The sequence below is a fragment of the Neoarius graeffei genome, chromosome 25 (assembly GCF_027579695.1).
Source record: "Neoarius graeffei isolate fNeoGra1 chromosome 25, fNeoGra1.pri, whole genome shotgun sequence".
Taxonomy (NCBI): Eukaryota; Metazoa; Chordata; class Actinopteri; order Siluriformes; family Ariidae; genus Neoarius; species Neoarius graeffei.
The window spans coordinates 38,373,206-38,386,450 of record NC_083593.1 but is presented as its reverse complement, the minus strand read 5'-3'; the positions used below and the strand labels follow the sequence as shown (position 1 = coordinate 38,386,450).

At 41.0% G+C, this 13,245-nt stretch overlaps 1 protein-coding gene across 1 annotated transcript in view; it reads left to right on the top strand.

The window, feature by feature from the left end:
• Positions 1–2,509: 2,509 nt before the first annotated feature.
• LOC132873228 (roundabout homolog 2-like) overlaps positions 2,510–13,245 on the top strand; it is a gene marked incomplete at its 5' end in the record, with an annotated part of 299,632 nt that continues 288,896 nt past the window's right edge. Inside the window, 2 exons of the mRNA XM_060908587.1 lie at positions 2,510–2,564; positions 3,540–3,866. Of these exons, the coding sequence (XP_060764570.1) occupies positions 2,510–2,564; positions 3,540–3,866 (382 nt within the window). The remainder of the gene's footprint in view (positions 2,565–3,539; positions 3,867–13,245) is intronic.

Here is a 13,245-nt window from a genome sequence, read left to right as displayed (position 1 = left end):
TATCATAAATATTTCAATATAAACACATTTAATGTGGTTCAGGATGAAGTCCTTTAATCTTATTGGAATTAACTTTCATATTTTCTTCAATGGATGTATTGATCCTTTTTTTAAATTTTAGAGCAACTTTCTTGTATACTACATACAGTGGGGCAAAAAAGTATTTAGTCAGCCACCAATTGTGCAAGTTCTCCCACTTAAAAAGATGAGAGAGGCCTGTAATTTTCATCATAGGTACACTTCAACTATGAGAGACAGAATGGGGGGAAAGAATCCAGAAAATCACATTGTAGGATTTTTAATGAATTAATTGGTAAATTCCTCAGTAAAATAAGTATTTGGTCACCTAGAAACAAGCAAGATTTCTGGCTCTCACAGACCTGTAACTTCTTCTTTAAGAGGCTCCTCTGTCCTCCGCTCGTTACCTGTATTAATGGCACCTGTTTGAACTCGTTATCAGTATAAAAGACACCTGTCCACAACCTGAACCGGTCACACTCCAAACTCCACTATGGCCAAGACCAAAGAGCTGTCAAAGGACACCAGAAACAAAATTATAGACCTGCACCAAGCTGGGAAGACTGAATCTGCAATAGGTAAGCAGCTTGGTGTGAAGAAGTCAACTGTGGGAGCAATTATTAGGAAATGGAAGACATACAAGACCACTGATAATCTCCCTCGATCTGGGGCTCCACGCAAGATCTCACCCCGTGGGGTCAAAATGATCACAAGAACGGTGAGCAAAAATCCCAGAACCACATGGGGGGACCTAGTGAATGACCTGCAGAGAGCTGGGACCAAAGTAACAAAGGCTACCATCAGTAACACACTACGCCGCCAGGGACTCAAATCCTGCAGTGCCAGACGTGTCCCCCTGCTTAAGCCAGTACATGTCCAGGCCCGTCTGAAGTTTGTTAGAGAGCATTTGGATGATTCAGAAGAGGATTGGGAGAATGTCATATGGTCAGATGAAACCAAAATGGAACTTTTTGGTAAAAACTCAACTTGTTGTGTTTGGAGGAGAAAGAATGCTGAGTTGCATCCAAAGAACACCATACCTACTGTGAAGCATGGGGGTGGAAACATCATGCTTTGGGGCTGTTTTTCTGCAAAGGGACCAGGATGACTGATCCGTGTAAAGGAAAGAATGAATGGGGCCATGTATCGTGAGATTTTGAGTGAAAACCTCCTTCCATCAGCAAGGGCATTGAAGATGAAACGTGGCTGGGTCTTTCAGCATGACAATGATCCCAAACACACTGCCTGGGCAACAAAGGAGTGGCTTTGTAAGAAGCATTTCAAGGTCCTGGAGTGGCCTAGCCAGTCTCCAGATCTCAACCCCATAGAAAATCTTTGGAGGGAGTTGAAAGTCCATGTTGCCCAGTGACAGCCCCAAAACATCACTGCTCTAGAGGAGATCTGCATGGAGGAATGGGCCAAAATACCAGCAACAGTGTGTGAAAACCTTGTGAAGACTTATGGTGATGATACACGGGGCAACTTTTTGGGCAATGTTGCCGAGCAATGTTGCTGGGCAATTGCGTTTTGACTCTTTTCTATTGAGATTGGGCAACATTGTTTCTTTCTGAATGGTTTTGATAATCTCTGGCAACTTTTTGAGATAAGCCAATCAGAACGCGAGTATCGAGTCATGTGACCTCCGGTGAGGTTCGGATCAGAAATTTCAAACAAATATGGCGGCCGCTCAGCGTCAGTGGAGTGAAGAGATGGAGAGACTCCTCATCTGTTTTTACGCCGGTAAGTTGTTATTTTAATATTCTATATGGAGGAATTTACCTCACCAAAGCTCTAAAAAACAACAGACAGCTTGATTAAATGGTCACAGCAAAAATTAAGACATCGATTTTTTTAGCTAACTGTAAACTGCCGTTGCTAACTGTTGTTGCCCATTGTTAGTTGCCCTGAAAAGTTGCCCTGTGTCTCACCTAGTTGCCCGTTGCCAGCAACATTGCTTGGCAACATTGCCCAAAAAGTTGCCCCGTGTATCATCACCATTAGAGAAAACGTTTTACCTCTGTCATTGCCAACAAAGGGTATATAACAAAGTATTGAGATGAACTTTTGTTATTGACCAAATACTTATTTTCCACCATAATTTGCAAATAAATTATTTAAAAATCAGACAATGTGATTTTCTGGATTTTTTTTCTCATTTTGTCTCTCATAGTTGAGGTATACCTATGATGAAAATTACAGGACTCTCTCATCTTTTTAAGTGGGAGAACTTGCACAATTGGTGACTGACTAAATACTTTTTTGCCTCACTGTATATTATATTGGGGGAGTATATGTGGGGGAAGCCATGGCCTAATGGTTAGTGATGCAGTTTTGGGACCAAAAGGTTGCTGGTTCAATTCCCTGGACCAGCAGGAATGGCTGAAGTGCCCTTGAGCAAGAGACCTAACCCCCAATTCCTCCCCAGGCTGCTCTGGGTATGTTGTACATCACTCTGGAGAAGAGTGTCTGCTAAATGTCATTAACTTAATGTAATATCTCCCATCTCATTATCTGTAGCCGCTTTATCCTGTTCTACAGGGTTGCAGGCAAGCTGGAGCCTATCCCAGCTGACTACGGGCGAAAGGCGGGGTACACCCTGGACAAGTCGCCAGGTCATCACAGGGCTGACACATAGACACAGACAACCATTCACACTCACATTCACACCTACGGTCAATTTAGAGTCACCAGTTAGCCTAACCTGCATGTCTTTGGACTGTGGGGGAAACCGGAGCACCCGGAGGAAACCCACGCAGACACGGGGAGAACATGCAAACTCCACACAGAAAGGCCCTCGCCGGCCATGGGGCTCGAACCCGGACCTTCTTGCTGTGAGGCGACAGCGCTAACCACTACACCACCGTACCGGCCACTTAATGTAATATATTTTGTCTAATTTCTGATAATTGCCAAATATCCAATATATTGTACATTTACCTCAATTATTAGTATATAAAGAATATTTGCAAAGACAGATATGCTCTCAACATGCCTGAGGATCCTGACGTCTGGGACTAAAATCACCTTTTTGTTTCATATTTAGAAAGACATCATTTTAAATCGTTTTATTTTACCTTGCTACTTTCATGCCAACATGATCTAAACAAGTAGAATCTATGTCATATAAATATGCTTTTTATAAGTGAATTTTCAAGATCATTCCAATATGAATTTTAGTGTTGTTCCATTTTTTTTTTTTTTTTGCTTGAACGCCATTTTATTGGATTTTACACTGACAACACATAATGTGACAACATTGATATGGCACCCCTCAGGGGACGGGGAGGAACAAATAAAGGGAAAGTCAAATATGATCTTTCACAGAGTGTAAAGCATTGGTAATAGTCCAGAAATAAATTCAACTACCTGCATCCAGATTGTTGCTAATACTGGGAAGATGCAGGAGGAGTGGAGAAAACTAGCTACTCAATCAAGATCGCATGTTGTTGAAGAGATTATGGGGACAAATATGCATTTCATCTTCGAAATAATCCTAACATTTCTTGTTTTGTTATTCCCAGGATCTCGTATCCGTCAGGAGGACTATCCCCCTCGGATTGTGGAGCACCCATCAGACCTGATCGTATCGAAGGGTGAGCCGGCTACGCTGAACTGTAAGGCCGAGGGCCGTCCAGCACCCACTGTCGAGTGGTATAAAGACGGTGAGCGTGTAGAGACAGACAAGGACAACCCACGCTCGCACCGTATGCTCCTACCCAGCGGTTCACTCTTCTTCCTGCGCATTGTGCACGGCCGCCGCAGCAAACCTGACGACGGCAGCTACGTGTGTGTGGCCAGGAACTACATGGGAGAGGCGGTCAGCCACAACGCTTCACTGGAAGTGGCATGTGAGTAATTTCTCAATTTGACAGCTCTCTATTATCAGTTATTAAAAGGGACTTTGATGAAGAATGGGTTTAGTTTGTGCTGGGATGCACTGATGCCAGTACCCAGTATCTGGTATTGGTATGATACTCTGCTCATTTACTTGTACTCATAAAAATTGTTCTGATACCAACATCCAATTCCACATCATACCGTGTGACCTAAGCTTATACAAACATCTGAACATGAGGAGTTCATTGCCAGTAGCACATAGCAGCAGCTAACACCGAAGCAAACTAGAAGGGCACTCAGAGAGTCCAGACCTTCGCCAAGGACAACAGTCAACTCTTCTATGATATGCAAATCTACAACCACAACCACTTTATATGTCTGGATGTGTTGTACTTACTGGCAATGATTCCACAGCCTGTTTGTTTCACATTAAGACATATTTTGAAGCCACGGTCCCCAAGTGCTCCATGACGACCGCTTTCTGTATTACATTTGAGCAGCTAGTGTATCCCGGAGGATTACTGGTAGCCACGAATGTGGATTGTGATATGGAGCCATCATATTCCTACATTGGCTATGTTTTGTCACTATTCAACTTTACTGACATCTACTGGATTTTAAGATGTATGACAGTGTTGAGCCCAAACAAGGCTTGCAATGTTAGCAAAAGTGAAACTAAATTTGTGGATCCACCCTGTGAATTGGATCCGCTCCAAAATTTAGTGGGGTCTTTCTTGGCCCATGTTGCACCCTTCTACCAATTGGATTTTGCACAATCCTGATTACAGACAGACAAACAAACTGCACTGAAAAACATGACCTCCTAGGCAGCAGTGATAAGAGCAAGCTGAATACGGTCCAATATGGTCCAATCCAACAGAAGAGCTACTGTAGCACAAACTGCTGAAAAAGTTAATGCTGGCTAAAACAGAAAGGTGTCAGCATTAACTTTTTCAGCAGTTTGTGCCACAGCAGGTCTTCTGTGGGATTGGACCATATGGTATAGCCTTCGTGCCCCATGCGAATCACTGAGCCTTCGACACCCATGACCCTGTCACTGGTTCACCAGTTGTCCTTCCTTGGACCACTTTTGGTAGGTACTAACCACTGCATACCAGGAACACCCCACAAGATGTGCCATTTTGGAGATGCTCAGACCCAGTCAGCTAGCCAACACAATTTGGCCTTATCAAAGTCACTCAGATCCTTACGCTTGCCCATTTTTCCTGCTTCCAACACATCAACTTCAAGAACTGACTGTTCTCTTGTTGTCGAATATATCCCACCCCTTGACAGGTACCACTGTAATGAGATCTTCTTCTTCTGCCATTGTAATTAGATGATCAATATTATTCACTTCACCTGTCAGTGGTTTTAATGTTATGGCTGACTGGTGTATATACACAGTCTCAGTCAAAAGTTTAGACACTCCTACTCATTCACAGGTTTTTCTGTAATTTGACTATTTTCGACATTGTAGAACAATACTGAAGACATCAAAACTATGAAATAACATATGGAACCTATACAGAGGATATTACACAGTGGTGCGAAGATATGAAATTTATCTTTGAGTGGTGAACATATTCACGAGTGAGCGAAGCACACGAGTGAAATATTTTTCAAGATGAGAAGATAAATTTGATATCGTCATGCCACTGTATAATGTTCTTTATATTATAAAGACACATCCACAAAAAATATGCAAGTTAATCAAAAGAATTTTAATTTTGAACCGGTTCGCCATTTTGACAACACGCTTCAAGTCAGCGGGAAAACACTGGGAGCGACGTCATTGGTATCCTCACGAGTGAAGATATTGGAAAATATGTCACTCAGGTCCGGGATGTATTTCATATGATAAATATGAATTTTTCAACATGAGAAGATAAACTTCATACAGTATCTTCTTTTTATTATATAGACACATTCACAAACAAAAACTACACAAGTTAATCAAAACAATTCATCGATTTCCTCACGAGTAAGGACATTGGAAAATCTGTTATTCAAAGTCCCGGATGTAGTTCGTATGAAAAATATGAACAGTGTATTTCCCAGTAAAATACTCGTGTCTGTGTAATAAATGGAATTATGTGATAAACAAAAAAGTGTTAAAAAACAAAATATGTTTCATATTTTAGATTCTTCAAAGTAGCCACCATTTATTCCACAACTGTAGTAATTTGTATTATGCCAAGAACTGCTCAACTAAGTAAAGAGAAACAACATCCATCATTACTTTAAGGCATGAAGTGTCTTTTAATTAAAAAAAGTAAAGAAAAAATATTGAATCAGAAGGTGTGTCCAAACTTTTGCCTGGTACTGTGTGTGTGTGTGAGATTATAATTTGCACTAGTCTTATATATGAATACAGGGGCGTCAGAAGCATTTTTAATGGGGGGGGGATGACACACTGGCGGGGATCTGGGGGTCCTCCCCCAGAAAATTTTTAATGAATTAGATGCCATTTCCTGCATTCTGGTGTATTTTTAACAGGTTGTTAAACACCTAATTTTACCTACAAAAGTCACTTAATTCAATGACTATTTTAGAGACTCAACAATAAGTCCTCATTCAACTAGTCCATATATTCATCAGCCTGTTTTTAAACCCACTGCTACGCCCAAGATAATGAGATGAATGTGACACAATTTATCACCAACAATGACTTTATGGGTGCATTTTACTTTTTATTTTGTGTTTCCTTTTTTATTTAGTTTTAGATGTTACACAACATGCCACTGGGCCAAGCAATAGTGACACTCAACTGTATGTTTAAAAATAAGAATATTCATAATTTCACACAATGAACAGGCATGACATGGCATCATGCAAACTTCATAACACAAAATCACACTGTGTCAAGCAACGGTGGCACATAAAAAACAGCTTCACGCAATGAATAGGTGCAATTTTGTTAACCACCAACAGTGACTTTAGTGGGTGCATTTTACTTTTTTCTGATTTCGTGATACTCATAACAAAAATGACATGGCATCATGCAGTCTTCATAACACAAAATTACACAGTGTCAAGCAATGACACAAAATATAACTTCACACAATGAACAAGTGCAGTTTTGTCAACCTACATGCAATGGTGGTACTACAGTAACATTTACAGATTACTATAACAAATAGATTTATAGATATAACTCCTTCTTACATTGGTGCCACTACAATTTCTACCACTTCATCACTTTTATCCCCCTTTCCTTCACAATCCACCTGGAATAACATCCATCTCTCTCCTTTGCTTTCCTTTCTACTATTCCTTCCCCATACACTGATTTCCCATCTTACTTTCCAGAAAACTGCGTGCGGTGAGTTGTTGTAGGTAACGCCTGGAAAACCCAGAGTGGATTTTCAGTGGTACAGTATGTGTATTCTCTTATCAATCAAGTGGAATGAATTCTTTCACGAAGCAATAGAAACGGCGCTGGGTGAACTAATATTTTATGTTAAATGTGTGTGTGTGTGTGTGTGGGGGGGGGTCCAAACGAAGAATTATGAAATGTGAAGGGGACACGTCCCCTTCACATTCAATGGTGGCGACGCCCATGTATGAATATCTGTGATCTATTTGTTGAAATAGTTTGTAGTTATATATACATTTCTTGGCGGCACGGTGGTGTAGTGGTTAGCGCTGTCGCCTCACAGCAAGAAGGTCCTGGGTTCGAGCCCCGGGGCCAGCGAGGGCCTTTCTGTGTGGAGTTTGCATGTTCTCCCCGTGTCCGCGTGGGTTTCCTCCGGGTGCTCCGGTTTCCCCCACAGTCCAAAGACATGCAGGTTAGGTTAACTGGTGACTCTAAATTGACCGTAGGTGTGAATGTGAGTGTGAATGGTTGTCTGTGTCTATGTGTCAGCCCTGTGATGACCTGGCGACTTGTCTAGGGTGTACCCCGCCTTTCGCCCGTAGTCAGCTGGGATAGGCTCCAGCTTGCCTGCGACCCTGTAGAAGGATAAAGCGGCTTGAGATAATGAGATGAGATGAGATATGCATTTCTTATTATACACCACAGCCAGGGGGCGGCACGGTGGTGTAGTGGTTAGCGCTGTCGCCTCACAGCAAGAAGGTCTGGGCTCGAGCCCTGTGGCCGGCGAGGGCCTTCCTGTGCGGAGTTTGCATGTTCTCCCCGTGTCCACGTGGGTTTCCTCTGGGTACTCCGGTTTCCCCCACAGTCCAAAGACATGCAGGTTAGGTTAACTGGTGACTCTAAATTGACCGTAGGTGTGAATGTGAGTATGAATGGTTGTCTGTGTCTATGTGTCAGCCCTGTGATGACCTGGCGACTTGTCCAGGGTGTACCCTGTCTTTCACCCGTAGTCAGCTGGGATAGGCTCCAGCTTGCCTGCGGCCCTGTAGAACAGGATAAAGTGGCTAGAGATGATGAGATGAGATGACACCACAGCCAGTGGTAGTGCAGTATGATTATGCAGGTTAAGATTCTATGCCAGGAGGTGGATGGTTGTGAGTTCTAGACAGCCTCTTGAGTAAAACCCTCAAGTGCTCGAATGTACACTTGGATTGGATTAGACCTCCCTCTACAACTCACTTTGCATAAAAGCATGTGCACAATGCATGAATATCAAAATGTAAGCTGGCATTGTGCCACCCTTCCCAAATATGAATGTAGTTTGCATTGGAATTTCCAACAGCTTTAACATTTTTCCAATTACTTCTCTAACAGCTGGGTAATACATTTTTAATTTCATGGAGGGAGCTTATTACTGAAAGCCAAATTAAGATCAGCAGAATAGATTTTTTTAACACAATTTCTTTTGTGTTTATGTGTGTGTGCTAGTTTGTGTGTGTGTGTGTGTGTGTGCGTGCATGCATGTAATAGCTTTAGGCTGTGCGAGAGCCGCTGGTCCTAACGGCCTGACACCAGCTTGATCTATAGAGTGTCATTACTCCCTGTGTCCTAGGAACCTACTTGACGGAAAAGCCATGAAACATTGATGAGGTCTCTCTATTATTCTCTTATTTATTTTACCCTTCCACATACTCTTATTTTGCCGAAGGAAAGGAAGACGTGGCTGTTAAATGAGGCATTGAATTTTTCAGAACGTCTGACTGTGGGCTCGAGTAGGTTATAATGTCAGCAGGTTATCAGATCCAGCAGAGAGTCTATGAGAGCAGGGGCTCTGACTATGAAAGGAGATGGACCTAAAATTATACGGAGGACTTAATGGTGTAATCACAATCCATGGAGGAATAAAATAAATTAGATGGGCACAGTTGTAATAATATATTTGCTAATTATTTTATTTAATTTGTAGCTGGATTTGAAATGTTTTTAGAAGAACAGCCTGATACGTCACTCTGAAACTGAGTAATAACGCTTAAAACAGTTTGCTTAACTCTACCATAGCATCGATGGAGTGTCGATTTTCTATAACAGCAGCTGTGACAGTGGTTCCAGCTGCAAGACAAATCACATGTTTATATTAATGCACTCATTCGTACATTACCGTTGCTATAGTAACTGGTCGTTCTCAGGGGCTTGTCTGGTTGACGTTACACATGAACAGGTTTAAAATGTGTTTAATTTTTGGAAACATCTATCATTGCTTTGTAACAGTCAGAAATAAAGGCTTAAAGGGGGCATCGTGGCTCGGGTGGATGGGGCGCCGTGCCGGGGACCCGGGTTCGATTCCAAGCCGAGGTCATTTCCCGATCCCTCCTCGTCTCTCTCTCCTGCTCATTTCCTGTCTCTACACTGTCCTATCCAATAAAGGTGAAAAAAGCCCCCCCAAAATCTTTAAAAAAGAAATAAAGGTTTAACTTGAACGGCATTCCATTTCCTGGTTTCTCTGGAACAAGCGGAATGTTTTTTTGTCCCACTGAAAAAAGAGCTCACTGAATTTACTTAACTCAAACGTGTACATTGGTTCCATGTGAATGAATTGAGTTACGTTAGCACAATTTGTTTTTTTGTACATCGAACATGATTTGATCACTCATTTTCTCAGCCCTGAATAAAATTGAGTAATGACACTCTATAGATCAAAATATACTCCAAATTACTATTTACAAAATAGTTTTAAATATACTTCAAATTGCTATTTACACAACAACAACAATAATAATAATAATAATCTCATCTCATTATCTCTGGCCGCTTTATCCTGTTCTACAGGGTCGCAGGCAAGATGGAGCCTATCCCAATAATAATAATAATAATAATAATAATTCCTTCATATCTATTTCTTTATATCCCATTCTAATCAAGGATCTTTTATTTATTTTTTGGTCGACAATAACAGTTAGGACTTTCTTTCTAAGTTTTATAGCATACATTTAAGATTTAAGATTTATCGTTTATGTTTAAGATTATAGATAGAAGTATATATATTTCCAATTTTATTCATATTTATTTATTTATAGCTAGTGTCCCCAATTAAGAGGCTACTTGTGGCCAGCTATAAGTTTGACACTTTAAGAAAGCTGTTGAATGGTTGAAAATCGAACCCTGCGCTCTCACCCGAGCTCGGGATCAAACCGGAGTCGCTGGCTTCTCAAAGCACTATGACCTGCCATACTTTTGCTCCATACATGAGTTAATCAGGTTAATTTATTACTATAGATATTTCTTCCTATCAACATCTTGAAAACATCTTTGTAAGATGTTAAAATGTAATTGGATCGTGTTAACATCACGCTATTTGATCACATTCATGCTACATAATTCAAACTAGAAACAAGTTTAAATTAAATTTCATGCAGACAATGAAATCACGTTTTGACGAGATGCTAAACATTTTTACATCAACTGTACGTAATTTGCTGTCTTAAATCTGACTGGTCACATATTCCCTTTTTCAGTGTAGAGAAGAAAGAAAAAACAGGTTGATGATTGATGAGGGAGTGAGCATTAAATGTAAATATAAATGTGCTTTATCACGCCACCTGTAGTTGATTATTTCTCTATAACATATAGTAGTGTGCAAAAGTCTTAGGCACATGTAAAGAAACGCTGTAGGCCAAAACTGGCTTAAAAATAATGAAATGAAATGTTTCAATATAAAAAAAAATACTATAAACAGAAGTAAGCCATAATAAATGAAACAAAGTCAGTATTTGGTGTGAGACAACCCTTTGCTTAAAAGAAAAAAAAAATAGTAGTCTCCGGTACAATGAGTGCAGTTTGATAAGGAAATGAGCTGTAGGTTTTACTGAGCATCTTACAGAAGCAGCCACAGTTCTTCTGGACACTTTGACTCTCACACTCACTTCTTCATTTTGCACCAAAACCCAACAGCCTTCATTATGTTTTCTTTTTTAAGCTGAAAAGTCGTCTCTTGTGTAATATGCTGCTCAGATACAAACATTTTTTTTTCTGTAACATTTAATTTTGTGCTGGAAAATGAACATTTGGACTCGAAAATGTTTTTGTACTGACTGGATAATGTAGAAGTCATGAAATAGAAATCTATAACAAAGTTTGTATGAAAAAAACTGGGTGCCTAAGACTTTTGCGCAGTACTGTTTTTCCATACTTATATTGCAATACTTTATTGAATTCTATGTTGTGCCCACTTTCGATAGAAATTTTGATTGAACAGAAATTGGTATCACTTTACTTAAAGATAGTATGCACAGAGCTGCATGACATTTACTGAAGCCCTTTATGACAACTGACATAAAACAAACCCTGTGTCCAAAATCACTCACTACTCACTATATAGTGGACTATATACAGTGGGGCAAAAAAGTATTTACACTACGTTCACACTGCAAGGCTTAATGCTCAGTTCCGATTTTTTTGTGAAATCCGATTTTTTTGTGAGGTCGTTCACATTAACAAATATATGCGACTTGTATGTGATCCTCAGTATGAACGAAAAGCGACCTAAAAGTGTTCCGCATGCGCATTGCAGGATACGACGACGTCACACGCAGTGAGCACGGCCAGTGTTTACGGAAGTAACCTAAAGTTTCCTGTGTATGACAGTAGCCAGCATGGAGTACCTGGCGATGATGCAGTTGTTGTTGTGACGGAGCCAGAACATGCACAATAGCCTGATGTAAAGGAGGAGGTTGAGAAGGAAGAGGGCAAGGGTTTTGGCTCAGGCGTTCTGCGGGGTAGTGACTGCAACCTCCGTTCAAAGGAACATCAAAGCCATGTTGTTGTAACTTTTTTTGAGAGACCTGCCGCCTACTTCAGCGCAGAATAGTGACGTTTGTGGCTTGTTGATGACGTGTAAGTCGGATGAATGCGACCTGGCGGTTCAGACTGAAGTCGCATATGAAAAGATCGGATAGGAATCGGAATTAGGACCACATATCCAAACGGCCTGGGTCGGATTTTTAAAAATCGGATCTGTGTCGTTCATATTGTCAATAAAAGATCGGATACAGGTCACATATGGGCGAAAAAATCGGATTTGAGTCACTTCAGCCTGCAGTGTGAACGTAGTGTTTGTCAGCCACCAATTGTGCAAGTTCTCCCACTTAAAAAGATGAGAGAGGCCTGTAATTTTCATCATAGGTACACTTCAACTATGACAGACAGAATGGGGGGAAAGAATCCAGGAAATCACATTGTAGGATTTTTAATGAATTAATTGGTAAATTCCTCTGTAAAATAAGTATTTAGTCACCTACAGACAAGCAAGATTTCTGGCTCTCACAGACCTGTAACTTCTTCTTTAAGAGGCTCCTCTGTCCTCCACTCATTACCTGTATTAATGGCACCTGTTTGAACTCGTTATCAATATAAAAGACACCTGTCCACAACCTCAAACAGTCACACTCCAAACTCCACTATGGCCAAGGCCAAAGAGCTGTCAAAGGACACCAGAAACAAAATTGTAGACCTGCACCAGGCTGGGAAGACTGAATCTGCAATAGGTAAGCAGCTTGGTGTGAAGAAATCAACTGTGGAGGGAGTTGAAAGTCCGTGTTGCCCAGCGATAGCCCCAAAACATCACTGCTCTAGAGGAGATCTGCATGGGGGAATGGGCCAAAATACCAGCAACAGTGTGTGAAAACCTTGTGAAGACTTACAGAAAATGTTTGACCTCTGTCATTGCCAACAAAGGGTATATAACAAAGTATTGAGATGAACTTTTGTTATTGGCCAAATACTTAATTTCCACCATAATTTGCAAATAAATTCTTTAAAAATCAGACAATGTGATTTTCTGGATTTTTTTTCTCATTTTGTCTCTCATAGTTGAGGTATACCTAATGCCTCGGTCACAACCGGCCGTACGTGCTCCTACGGCCGGTCTACGTGCAAAAAACGCAAGAAATGCATGGAGGGCACGCGTGAAACGCACGGAGGGCGCGTGTGTGACGTGCTGATTTTCGAGCCGTAGACTGGCCGCAGACCGGCCGCAGAGGTTCTTTGTCATGTCAAACAAACTCTACGGGCGCTTA